The sequence below is a fragment of the Salvelinus sp. IW2-2015 genome, linkage group LG4q.1:29, assembly GCF_002910315.2.
Source record: "Salvelinus sp. IW2-2015 linkage group LG4q.1:29, ASM291031v2, whole genome shotgun sequence".
Taxonomy (NCBI): Eukaryota; Metazoa; Chordata; class Actinopteri; order Salmoniformes; family Salmonidae; genus Salvelinus; species Salvelinus sp. IW2-2015.
The window spans coordinates 68,207,620-68,220,707 of record NC_036842.1 but is presented as its reverse complement, the minus strand read 5'-3'; the positions used below and the strand labels follow the sequence as shown (position 1 = coordinate 68,220,707).

Below are 13,088 nucleotides of genomic sequence, written 5' to 3'. Positions count from 1 at the left end.
CCAGTTATGTAAAGAGAATTGATAAGTGTGTGTGGTTATTAGGCTATCTCTTCACACATAATATAGATAGCGGTCTCCCTCTCAGAGACGAGGCTATGTGGGTGCAGCAACAGAGAGAATGAGGTTTGAGAGCTGGAAATATATTCCAGAGTTTGATCTCAAACTATCGAGTACAGCCTCAAGGAAGATGCATCATAACAAAGAATGCCATCCGCCGTGTGACATCTCTGCATATTTTCTAAGCATATGCAAATCTCATGCATATCAAATCTCTTTTGATAAGTTGCTGTATAAAGACAAGAGAGATTCTCATTTGGGCAAAAGACTGTCCTCTCCTCGACTCCTCCATCCTCTCTCCTCTGTGACCCCGGTAAGTGGTTGAGGGGTCAAGGAGAGTGTCAATTTGTTTTTAGGCAAACAAAGGAGAGTCCTGGTCTCCTCAATAGCCTCCTCCTGCCGGGGAAGCACAAAAGAATCACCTGAGGCCTTTGTGGAAGATTTTTTAGATCCGCCACACCACCTTTGAATCAGCTGTTGTTTACTTGTAGAAGAAAAGCATGCACATATTTAAAAACAATAAGCTACTTATCCTTTTATTTATGAACTGTCTAGCTACATTTCCTTTTACTACTTTACACATTTAATTTGGGATTCCACCCCTGTAAACGTCATTTGCACGATGCCATGCGAGTGAAGGAGAGTCATTTCATACATGCACATTTGTTTCCACATTTCCTCCCCTCCCTTTGACCTTTTTCAAAAGGAGACGAGGACCAAGGAAGGGGAAGGAGGACGGAGGAGTTGAGCAAACCAATTAAGAATCTCCCATTGGGCATGCCCATAGGGGCACCACAGACAAATGATCCCATATTTTATATTTAACTATTTTTTTTGTTTACCCCCTTTTTCTCCCCAATTTCGTGGTATCCAATTGTTAGTAGTTACTGTCTTGTCTCATCACTACAACTCCCGCATGGACTCGGGAGAGTCGAAGGTCGAGAGCCATGCGTCCCAAGCAAGCCACACTGCTTCTTAACACAGCGCGCATCCAACCCGGAAGCCAGCCGCACCAATGTGTTGGAGGAAACACCGTACACCTAGCGTCCTGGTCAGCGTGCACTGCACCCGGCACGCCACAGGAGTCGCTAGTGCGTGATGAGACAAGGATATCCCTGCCGGCCAAACCCTCCCTAACCCCGACAACGCTGGGCCAATTGTGCGCCGCCCCATGGGCCTCCTGGTCGCGGCCGGCTGCGACAGAGCCTGGGCTCGAACCCAGAGTCTCTGGTGGCAGTGCCTTAGACCACTGCGCCACCCGGGAGGCCCTAATGATCCCATATTTTAACAGTATCCTGCTTTGACAGTGCACCCACAGGCGCCACTTGACCTCTCACCTCTTCTGGTTCTGCGGTGGCAGCTGCCAGGCGCCCTTGGTGGGCTAACTGGCTGTAGTCTACAGTCACCTGAGAGGCCAGGCCACCCAGCTCCTCTGGACACGTCACTGACTTAGTCATCTGGGGACACAGTCAAAACAAGGTCATAACATGACTGTGATTTAGTTATTTCAGAAATGATGAAGAGGTACATCTATAAGGCTACATTGCATATTTAGGGGGTAGTTGTTTGTGCTCACCATCTCCTGAGTTGTGATGGCGATGGCCTTGGAGTATTTCACCATGGTGGTCTGGTAATCCACAAAGGATCCTTCTGGTTCAGGGGTAGTGCCCTCATCCAACTGCAGAGGGAAAAGCACGACTCATTTTAATATATTCAACCTAGCTACTTACTGTACATAATCTACACATATGAATATCAACCAAGCATCTACCACACATTTGAATAAAGCTTTTCTTTATTCAATGAACTCTATGCATAAATATGTTGCAGAATGCAGATATCCACATAAGGCCGCTCAATGTGTTATTTTCTATGCAGTAACAGAAATCGAATTCAAAGGGCTGGAAACATATAGAGAACAACTTCTGATAGAAGCATTCAGCCAATCAAGAATGCAGGCATAATTTATTATTATCAAGTCTGTGACAGATCTTAGGAGACGGAGGGTGACAGCCAGTGGATGAGTGACAGCCGACAGCTCTGAGGCCGGGACCTGACACTTCCCATCCATCTCACTAATGAGTGTCAGTTAGAGGATGTTTCTCTGCCCGCCCACCGTGGTGGAGTCATCTTAAAGCAGTAGGAAGAGATGAGTGTTCTCAGCAGAGCTCTACTCCTGAGCTGCTTGTGGCCACAGTACACATGCACATATACACCAGTGAAGGCTGCTGAGGGGAGAACGGCTCATAATAATGTACGGAACAGAGCAAATGGAATGGTATCAAACACCTGGAAACCACGTGTTTGACGTATTTGATACCATTCCACTATTCCGCTCCAGTCATTACCACGAGCCCATTCTTTCCAATTAAGGTGCCACCGACTTCCTGTGATATACTGTACACGCACATGTACACACATACACACTACTACTATACAGTACTACACACCCTACTGTACAGGACACCAGCCCCACTCACCCTGCCCATGGCCTCAGCGATAGCCTCCACCATGCCTCCCACCATGCCGCCCTCACTGGCCGCCTCGTTCAGCGTCACCATGATGTCTTCCACAGCCTCCTTCATCAGCTGGGCAGCCTCTGATATGGCGTCGTGGGTGTGGGCCGCCTGGACACGCAGTAAACACACCAGAGCATCGTGAAACTCAAAGATCTTCATCATAACAATACACATGGCTATGCAACTACAAGAAGCAATACGATAGATTGTGGAACGAGGTGCACACAAATCTATACTAATTAAGTTTTGCTCCATTGCTCAAGCATGGCCTCTGTGCCCTGTGTTGTACAGTAACATTACCTTAGGGTTTCCACCTCCCTCCTTGGCTGCGTAGAGCATCTGCAGGGCGGACTCTGACAGGGTCTTAGTCTGGTCCAGGATGTTCATCTGCTGCTGCTGGTCGACGATCTTAGAGGCCAGGCCAACAGACGCCACGATGAGGGGCTCAAAGTAGCTGGCCAGCTGCGTCACCTGGGAGAAACAGTATCATGTAACAGTATGAGACACAGATTGAATAAGAGGAGTGGATCTAGGAGACAGGACTTTCTCCCTATAGGGGGATGGTCCCAGACTAGTACCTTGTGTCCCAGCTGGGCAGCTTCACCCCTGGCTGCAGTACTGATAGGATCGATGAGATGTCCAATCTCCTGCACCGATGATGTCAGCTGCTCCTGCAAAGCCTAAGGGGGCAGCATAGAATTACGATGGGGAAAATGAAAATGAACAAAAAGCAATTATAGTGATGATTTGACAGTTCAAACTTACTTCCAAAGATATGTCATCCCTACATCCCTGTAGGCTCTGGCCCACAGCAGCTAGAGAAGCCTGCTCGATGTCCCGGATACACTTGTTGATGTTATCAATGGAGAAGTCACACTCTCTCTGCCCTGGCGCCTTGTCCCTACCAACAGTATCATGATAAATAGGAACAAGGTAGTACTTCTACAAGCAGGTTATTAATGCAGTATCACACCTCAAAGAAGGAAAATCATGTATACTAGGTACACTTTTTGCGAACATGGTCTCTAGAGGTTGACCAGATGCAAAATGTTCTGAAGCTAAGGGACAGTTTACTCTGTGTGAGAGATAATGAGGGAAGACACTTCTATTCAACACAGCAGGAGGGTCTTTCTAAGTATAAGAAATCTGTCTAAGCAGCACCAGCAGATCCTCCACGGAACACTGCCTACTCATCTTTATCAGTGCCCTAGAGCATTCCTCTTCCTATTACATGGGAGGGGGAAACCCAACCACCATAAATGACATGTCAACTCACTGCTCAGTCGAACCGACAGTTACTCAAAGATAGCTGAACTCCCCCTCACCCAGGGTCTCAATTTGCCTGGCTACCCATCCACAGCGCTCTGGCCAAACTGACGTTTCTTCTCCACCATGAGTCTGGATTTGCCTCCCTCCCCTACGATTTCTAGAACGCAAACATATTCTGACCATTTTGATTAGTCCTAGAAACCGATGGGTTGGGTTCAAGAGCCAGCCTACATGACGATGTTATCAACTTTGATACTCTGATTGGATAGATTTCTTAGAGACGATCCAATCGCTGATGAATTTGTTTTGTACAACGCCCTTCACTTTGAAGTCACACAAACAACTTCTAGGATGGCAGATTCTGAATGTATGCACGACCGATAGAGCAGTGGAATTATATTCAGGGTGAGTTGTCCGGCAAGGCCTTAACAGGATAATATCCAGAGCACCATAGTGCAGAACCAGAGGGGTCTGTGCTGACCTGATGGAGGTGATGAGGCTCTTGATGGAGTCAGAGACGGTGCGGGAGTGCCCAGCCAGGATGGACCAGGTGGGCGGGTCTTTGGGGTTGATGATGAGAGAGCGGCCAGTCTCCAGGAGCAGGGTGGAGCTGTCCAGCATGGAGAAAGCTGAACGCATGATGGGCTCCTGGGCTGCAAAGCCCTGAAAATGGGAAAGAGGGAGGGAGGGGAGGACAGTGAAGGTGATAAAACAACACAGGTTAAAGAAGAACCTAACTAACAGCTCAATAGCAACACACTACACAGATGTCATTGATCTCTTACTATTATTATTGTTCTGCTTTACACAGAGATGCAGAGGCACACCTAGAGTCTTTATGACGGCAGCTAAAGCCTCCCTCGACAATTAGATTAACAAGCTGAAGATTAGAGCAGCTGTGCTGAGAGAGAGAGCAGTTAAACACTGCCCTCCAACAGATAACAGTCGCTTTTAGGGCTGTGTGAGGACTCTTTCTGCTACATTGTAACATAAAATACATCCGATTTCTCCTTGAGCCATTTACCGACATTAAATAAATTAGAGGGAAATGGTGCATCAAACCAATTCCACCAGCTTTCCTGCACTGTACTGGCTCTATATCGGAGGTCCTATTTCAAGGGGATTGAATGCCCTAGTCACCAATGTATTCATGGAATCTGTAGGAGTAGCTTTGCCGTCTCCTTTATATTACAGAATATATGAGGAAGCAGACAAATAAAACAATGTGACAATGTAGACTGAAGAAACCTCTTAGGAGATAAAAAAATTGTCCTCTGAGCAAGAACTGCATTTTAATTTTCATATAGATAGTGAAAATACACATTGTCATTGAAGAGCTTACATATTGCACAATACAAAGTCACCCCCTGAACAAGCACTCATACGAACCTCATTGCTGATCTGTGCAGGGATACTAGCAAACTCTGGGTTGGAGGAAAATGTGGATAGATTCTCTACAGCCTCGATAAGTGGAGTTGTAGCAACACGGCACCTGTTTCTGTTCTCCTCTGAGAAGTCCCCATCCAAGGCCTGGAAGAAAACAACTGGACATGACCTCCTAAGCCAACACTCCAACTCAGCTACACAATATAGCCATCTGTCTTCATTACAAATGACAGAGATATTTTAAGTGAAACAGAGAACATCAATAAATCTACTTTTCCTGAAGGCACAAAGTACAAGAATACCATTTATGAGTGGACCATGGCAGAGAGTACACATACCTTTATAGTTTTCACAAGGTTGGCCGTGGTGTTTGCAACCTCTTTGGCTGACTGAACAAAGTGTCTCCTGGCCACAGGGTTGGATGTCTTGGACGAGGCCAGGCGGCAGGCATTGCAAAGAGCTGAGGTATGCTTGGCTACAATCGTTGCTGCGGACAGAACCTAACAAACAAACAAACACAAACAAAACAAATGACAAACAAAGCAGTATAAACATTTCTCTAAAGATGCATATGGTGAGAAGAAGTTTGATGTTATGTTGATGTTCAAATTTAACAATCCATTTGATTAAGTCACTATTTGTATAATAGATTCATTATCTCAATAAATGTCTCACTACATTGGTCTTCTCACCTGAGAGGGGCTGCTGGCTGGGTCCACCAGGTTTTGACAGGCCATCTGAATAGCCTGGTTGGCCCGGGCAAACTGGATTGGATCCACCAGGCCCTCTTGACCAGATTGGCTGTTTGGATCGGACACACCCACTAGGTAGGAGGCCTGCAGTGTGGGGAGAAGGAAAGAGAGGAGAGAGGAACGCTCATGGCTTCGTTTCTGATTTAGAGAGAGGTAGATGTAGGTGCTGTAACTAAACATGAACAGAGGTCTAGAGCTGATAGAGACTGTTGGTTGTGTGCCAGACCCAGACCTGATAGCAGGGAGGAGTGGAAGGGAGGCTGTAGGCTCCAGACAGTCAGTCAGTACTAGGCTGGGATCTCACCTGTCCAGCCGCCTCCGTCAACCCACACAGGGCCTTGGACGCCACTCCCACACAATTCCCAAACGCTGGCACGTTGCCCGTCTTACAGTGCTGGGAAATCCCCGCCATGGACTCCCCAAGAACCTACACATGAAGAAATGGAAATAAACTGTAAGATTACCTCTTCAGCTGTCTATTACGTTAGATATTGCGGATATTTAAAGTCTATGATGCCTGTGATTGTTTTGTAAGGCTTCACCTTTGAGTTCTCCATGACACTCTCGATGCAGTCAAAGTAGGAGAACTCACTGACAGGCTCACTGGGGTTGTCCAGCAATCCTCTCACAGCCTGTACACAGCGAGAGAGGGGCTCAACAATAAGGAGAGCACAAACTGCTGAACCAATCTGATATCCAACTTGGGGGAATTAAAATGTGTGCTGCATGAAAAACAAGTCCAACTGTTTTTAATAGGTCTGTTTTGAAGTCATCTTTAACTTATAGAGGGAAGTCATGTAGCCAAGCATTATTACTTAGTCACTTAGGAGAATAACCCACAGATCTGTTAGTTACATAAAAGTATAATTAGTGGTACTCCAGGGGTTGAAATTAATGGTGACTGTCATTCAATGTTGTGCAGGAGGGATACAGAGATAGTTATTACCTGTCTATCAGAGCATGTGAAAAGGAGGGGACATGGGCTGAAGGGGCTCAAGGCACAGAGGAAGTAAACGACTTGGTCATTATTTCCCATGGAGACAGAGCAATGTTGTGCATAAAATAATGTCAATACAGAAACCCTCAGCAACATGCATCTCATTCAGCCGTTAAATATAATCCAATTCATCCATCATTAATGAATTGTAATGGTAAACCATTGCTTTACAGGATTCAAATCAACACAAAACAAGGCAGCAGTAAATATCTCATTCCCCACGAATGATGCAGCGCCCCCCCTTGAGCCAATCAGCGTAATGTTGTTAATTATGGATCTCTTTGGTAAGACATATGATTTTCCTAAATTTCAATAAAATCAGACTAGTGCTGTCTGAGATATCACGTGACTAATGTATGAACGTACAAATGTACTAACAGATGGAGACAGATCCACAGTTCCCACCCCGATTTTATCGTGGGGGACAAAAAGTTACTACATCAAAACCCTTTACTTTGTGTAGACTGAAATAAACATGAATATTAGCTAGCCTGAACATAAAAAGGGTTGTTTAGTGTACAGTAAAACAGCTACCTCCAGTTCTCTCAGAGCGTTGTCACACTCCTTCTGGCCCGGTGCCTGCTGGGTACACAGTGTGATGAGCTGATTAATGCTCTCCGTCACCGCTCTGAAACACAAGGGCAGCAGCACAGGGCTTTTCAGCGCTCACATCTCTCTATATACACACACACGCATACAATTTTACTTTACACATGCATGGCAGAGTCCATCGCCCCTCTCTCCCTGTGACAATCTCACACTGTACAGGAGTGTGGAGGCTGTGCTTAGTGATTACAGACAAGCTCCAGCCATGGCTTCCATCTGCACAATTAAAGAGAGGGAAGTCAGTCAGGCTCAAAGCCCAGCGGGGCCAGCTGCCTGCCATCTCTCCACCAGGGGGGATTCTACCCTACTATCTCTGTCTATTTCTCAGCCTAGCAACATGATGTGAAATGGGCCGTACAACCACAGCAGAGATGTTTCATAGAATGGATATAAACTATGATAGTAGTGTACTTGTTTTATGTGGATTTGAATGAAAACCGAGTCAGAATATACAGTATATGAATATGTTTTTGTTTTAATTGACTTAATCTAAGTCACTCCTTACAGTCTTACTTTGTGCTAATGTAGACCTCCTTATACTCAAGTAGTGTGTGATAAGAGACATCCTTATACTATGCCATTCAGCTCCATATAGAGTGGCCTCACCTTGCTGCAGCAGCTAACAGGTTCTTGGCGTTAGCTGCTCCAGGATCCACTGACAGGGACTTGGCTGCCAGAAGGAGCTTGCTGGATGCCATGGAGATGTTCTTCAGGTTGCCAATCACTGTGATTTGGTCCTCTTGGGACTGCAAACGACAAAGTCACAAGACAACTCAGCTGTTTTTTGGAATAAAATATGTTGAAGAGTGGTCAACATGTTATTTAAGACATATCTTTCCAGGAAAATGCAACTGTACTTATTGTCAACAACTGTCACATTCTGGTGGAATGGCCTATGAAACTGGTATCATGTGAACGGTGTCCCCCACCTCAGCCAACCAGTCCCCTACTCATTTAAGCCTGATTAAGGCCTGTGTGTCATGCTATATCAACTGCTCTCCCACACAATCTATCCAAATTAATGAGCAAAATAACCAGAACATCATCAAAGATCTCATTACGTCTGACTGTGTTAGCGCTCTCGGGGACAATCATGTGCCTAAGTGAATTAGATGAAAAGGCCTAATTAACAAATGAATCAAAATAGCTTAAGTGCTCAAGCGACAGAAAAATTTGAAGCCACTCAACATGACTACCTCAGAGGCATTTCCATTTGATCCTATTAAATCTAAACCGCTCCTGTCCACCAACAGTTTATTCAGGCGTCATAACATTTGTCCAGACCTATTTCAAAGGAGAGGAATCAGATATTTCTATGGGGCTGTTGGGACCTGCTACAGATAATGATACCTACTTGAGTGTGTCCAGCCATCTCAACGCCGGCGTCCAGGAACTCATCAAAGTCCTCACTGAATTTCCCAGAAGCCACGGCCAGTTGGCTGCTGGTACCCCGGGAGGAATGGACCACGTCTCCTGCTGAGTGGTTGAGCTCTGCAGCAGTATGGTTCAGCTCACTCTGAGCGTCCTGGAAAGACTTACTGCAGGGGGGGAGCTGGAGACATACAGGAAAAACACAAGTATAGTATTCCGTACATTATTATCAGTATTATTTGTTACATAATAATTCGTATGGTATTTGTGTTATGTTTATGTTCAATTTTTCCTTGGATAGTTGTGAAATGTCTGCGTAGATGATTAATGACTAGAGGTAATATATGCCATCTGTGTGTTTAGGTTTAGGACAGCATTGACTCTCTATAAGCACTCATGTTCAGATATGTAATAAAATCAACACTCCAAACTGCAGCCTCGCCGGTCTGGCAGCAGGACTCACAGTGTCCACCAGCAGCTTCTTGCTGGCCTCTCCGATGCTTCGTAGGGCCATGTCCACATCCTTCTGGCCAGGCAGGCAGTTCACACAGTTATTCAGAGAGTGGGACACTGCCTTGGCCACCTGCAACACATCACAGATCAGCCTGTCAGTGGGCTGACATTACACATTCTAACCACGCTCCACAGTCACAGAGCACAGCTCTGAGAAGGAAAAACATCTTAAATGCAAATCAGCCTGCAAGCGGAGCACGACAATCCATGTCACTAATTTATGCTACCGTCACAGACATATGCCAACCAATATGTTTATCTCCCAAAGGGCCCTGCTGCAAATAAGCAGTTTTACTGGAGCTAGAGAAAATAGCAACCCTTAAAGCAGATCATTGTTATGGAAAGTAGCAGGGTTTACAAATCGGTTATCATCCAGAATGTAGAGGAGAGGAAAGAGCCCAACAGAAAAGACTGTGCTTGGAACATTAACACAACTGTCTGAATAGGACGTCAATACAGGAAGTCTGTCACACGCTGACTAGACTGGGCGCATGCGTGTGCCATTGCTTGCATGTTGATTTTGTCCATCCACACCAGACGCGATCAGGACACGCAGGTTGAAATAAATATTAGCAAAACAAACTCGGAACCAACTAAACTCAGCAAAAAAAGAAACGTCCTCTCACTGTCAACTGCGTTTATTTTCAGCAAACTTAACATGTGTAAATATTTGTATGAACATAAGATTCAACAACGGAGACATAAACTGAACAAGTTCCAAAGACATGTGACTAACAGAAATGGAATAATTTGTCCCTGAACAAAAGGGAGGTCAAAATCAAAAGTAACAGTCAGTTTCTGATGTGACCACCAGCTGCATTAAGTACTGCAGTGCATCTCTTCCTCATGGACTGCACCAGATTTGCCAGTTCTTGCTGTGAAATGTTACCCCACTCTTCCACCAAGGCACCTGCAAGTTCCCAGACATTTCTGGGGGGGGAATGGCCCTAGCCCTCACCCTCCGATCCAACATGTCCCAGATGTGTTCAATGGGATTGAGATCCGGGCTCTTCGCTGGCCATTGCAGAACACTGACATTCCTGTCTTGCAGGAAATCACACACAGAACGAGCAGTGTGGCTGGGTGGCATTGTCATGCTGGATGGTCATGTCAGGATGAGCCTGTAGGAAGGGTACCACATGAGGGAGGAGGATGTCTTCCCTGTAACGCACAGTGTTGAGATTGCCTGCAATGACAACAAGCTCAGTCCGATGATGCTGTGACACCGCCCCAGACCATGACGGCCCCGCCACCTCCAAATCGATCCCGCTCCAGAGTACAGGCCTCGGTGTAATGCTCATTCCTTCAACGATAAACGCGAATCCGACCATCACCCCTGGTGAGACAAAACGGTGACTCGTCAGTGAAGAGCACTTTGTGCCAGTCCTGTCTCTTCCAACGACAGTGGGTTTGTGCCCATAGGCGACGTTGTTGCCGGGGATGTCTGGTGAGGACCTGCCTTACAACAGGCCTACAAGCCCTCAGTCCAGTCTCTCTCAGCCTATTGCGGACAGTCTGAGCACTGATGGAGGGATTGTGCGTTCCTGGTGTAACTCGGGCAGTTGTTGTTGCCATCCTGTACCTGTCACGCAGGTGTGATGTTCAGATGTACTGATCCTGTGCATGTGTTGTTACACATGGTCTGCCACTGCGAGGATGTTCAGCTGTCCGTCCTGTCTCCCTGTAGCACTGTCTTAGGCGTCTCACAGTACGGACATTGCAATTTATTGCCCTGGCCACATCTGCAGTCCTCATGCCTCCTTACAGCATACCTAAGGCACGTTCACGCAGATGAGCAGGGACCCTGGGCATCTTTCTTTTGGTGTTTTTCCAGAGTCAGTAGAAAGGCCTCTTTAGTGTCCTAAGTTTTCATAACTGTGACCTTAATTGCCTACCGTCTGTAAGCTGTTAGAGTCTTAACGACCGTTCCACAGGTGCATGTTCATTAATTGTTTATGGTTCATTGAACAAGCATGGGAAACAGTGTTTAACCCCTTTACAGTGAAGATCTGTGAAGTTATTTGGATTTTTCAGAATTATCTTTGAAAGACAGGGTCCTGAAAAAGGGACCTTTCTTTTTTTATTGAGTTTATATTAATTTGGGTAAGGTCGAAAAGCATTAAGCATTTATGGCAATTTAGCTAGCTAGCTTTTTGTTTCTAGATAATTTGTCCTGGGATATAAACATTGGGTTGTTATTTTACCTGAAATGCACAAGGTCCTCTACTCTGACAATTAATCCACAGATAAAAGGGTAAACCGAGTTAGTTTCTAGTAATCTCTCCTCCTTCAGGCTTCTTCTTCTTTGGACTTTATATGGTGGTTGGCAACCAACGTTAAGGTGCATTACCACCACCAATTGAACTGGAGTATGGACCTCAGTTCATCTTTCAATCACCCATGTGGGTATATGCTCCTAAAAACCAATGAGATGGGAGAGGCGGGACTTGCAGCACATCAAGCGTCACAAAATAGAACCAAGTTCTCTTTTAGCGCCTGGCTACGCAGATGCTTGTTGACGCACGCGAGCAGTTTGGATGTCAGGAGTTCCTCACCTGTGCTAGCCTTTGCTGACTCTCTGCGTCGCCGGGGGAGACCAGGGCCTGGTGGGCCTCATGGATGAGCATGGCAGAGCCCTCCATGACGTACTGGGCAGAATCCAACATGGCCGCCGCAGACTGGGGTTCTTTAGTGCTGGCAGCGACACCTCTGGCTGCCTGGGCCAGTGTCCTCAAGGCCAGGGCAGTCTCCCTGGCAGCCACTCCTACAAACAACAGAGACAGACAGTGTTAGAGTGAGTGGAAGTCTTGGAGTTGGATTAACAAAGCTAGTCCAGGAAATAATGATGGAAAACCTGGTGTCAACATCCCAGTGTGCCTCATCATTGTTATTTAAGATGCAGCTAAACAACCTACTGACTCTGGATAGCTGCATCATGATTTATTCACTAGACAAACTGCAAGCTGAATATCACTTCCTTTCAATCTCATTATCACTTCACTAAATATGTCCTGTATCAAGACATACACCCATTCAGAGGTGCAGCTTTAGTGCTCAAAATGAATAGAACGAGTTGTTGGTAATGTGTAACTGAACAGTAGGAATAGCACAGTGAGCCCAACCTAAAGCACCCCTATTGTTAAAACAAATTAGATAGATAGGAGAACGAGGCACCATGTGAGATTGGGGCTTTACTTATTACACACAAAGCTGAGATGAGGGAATGCAGCAAATTGCATCAAATTTCATTATCCAGCCGAGTGGAGCCCATTGCTAATGGAATGTTGAATCTAGTGAAAATAAGATGAATGAGGAGAGAGTAGCACCCTGGGACCCAACGTGAAGCAGCACAGCCTGGGAGGGAGGGAGCAGCCATTGTTAGAATACACTATTCAAATTTGTCTTCATCAATTCTCCTGAGAGACTAAATGGAGCTAGAATGGAGGCTATAGAAAATGACAGGCTGTGCAGCAGGACCCATCGGGTTTATTGCTTGCTCTTAGGCAATAGTGATAACATCATCACTAAATCAAGAATTGAATTACACTTGTATATCTATTGGTAGAAGTAAAGTGAATGATTGTTATGGTTTCTACTGCCTACTTTATAACCTCTCTT

General features: G+C 45.8%; 1 protein-coding gene across 1 annotated transcript in view; it reads right to left on the bottom strand.

The window, feature by feature from the left end:
• Positions 1-13,088, bottom strand: part of LOC111960987 (talin-2-like) — a 132,362-nt gene that overhangs the window by 19,894 nt on the left and 99,380 nt on the right. Inside the window, exons 27-43 of the mRNA XM_070439726.1 lie at positions 12,026-12,234; positions 9,421-9,540; positions 8,941-9,138; positions 8,193-8,332; positions 7,515-7,608; positions 6,526-6,615; positions 6,288-6,410; positions 5,924-6,067; positions 5,570-5,731; positions 5,235-5,375; positions 4,327-4,508; positions 3,342-3,477; positions 3,155-3,256; positions 2,877-3,047; positions 2,538-2,684; positions 1,634-1,735; positions 1,395-1,514 (exon numbers count right to left, since the gene is read on the bottom strand). Of these exons, the coding sequence (XP_070295827.1) occupies positions 1,395-1,514; positions 1,634-1,735; positions 2,538-2,684; positions 2,877-3,047; positions 3,155-3,256; positions 3,342-3,477; positions 4,327-4,508; positions 5,235-5,375; positions 5,570-5,731; positions 5,924-6,067; positions 6,288-6,410; positions 6,526-6,615; positions 7,515-7,608; positions 8,193-8,332; positions 8,941-9,138; positions 9,421-9,540; positions 12,026-12,234 (2,381 nt within the window). The remainder of the gene's footprint in view (positions 1-1,394; positions 1,515-1,633; positions 1,736-2,537; positions 2,685-2,876; positions 3,048-3,154; positions 3,257-3,341; positions 3,478-4,326; positions 4,509-5,234; positions 5,376-5,569; positions 5,732-5,923; positions 6,068-6,287; positions 6,411-6,525; positions 6,616-7,514; positions 7,609-8,192; positions 8,333-8,940; positions 9,139-9,420; positions 9,541-12,025; positions 12,235-13,088) is intronic.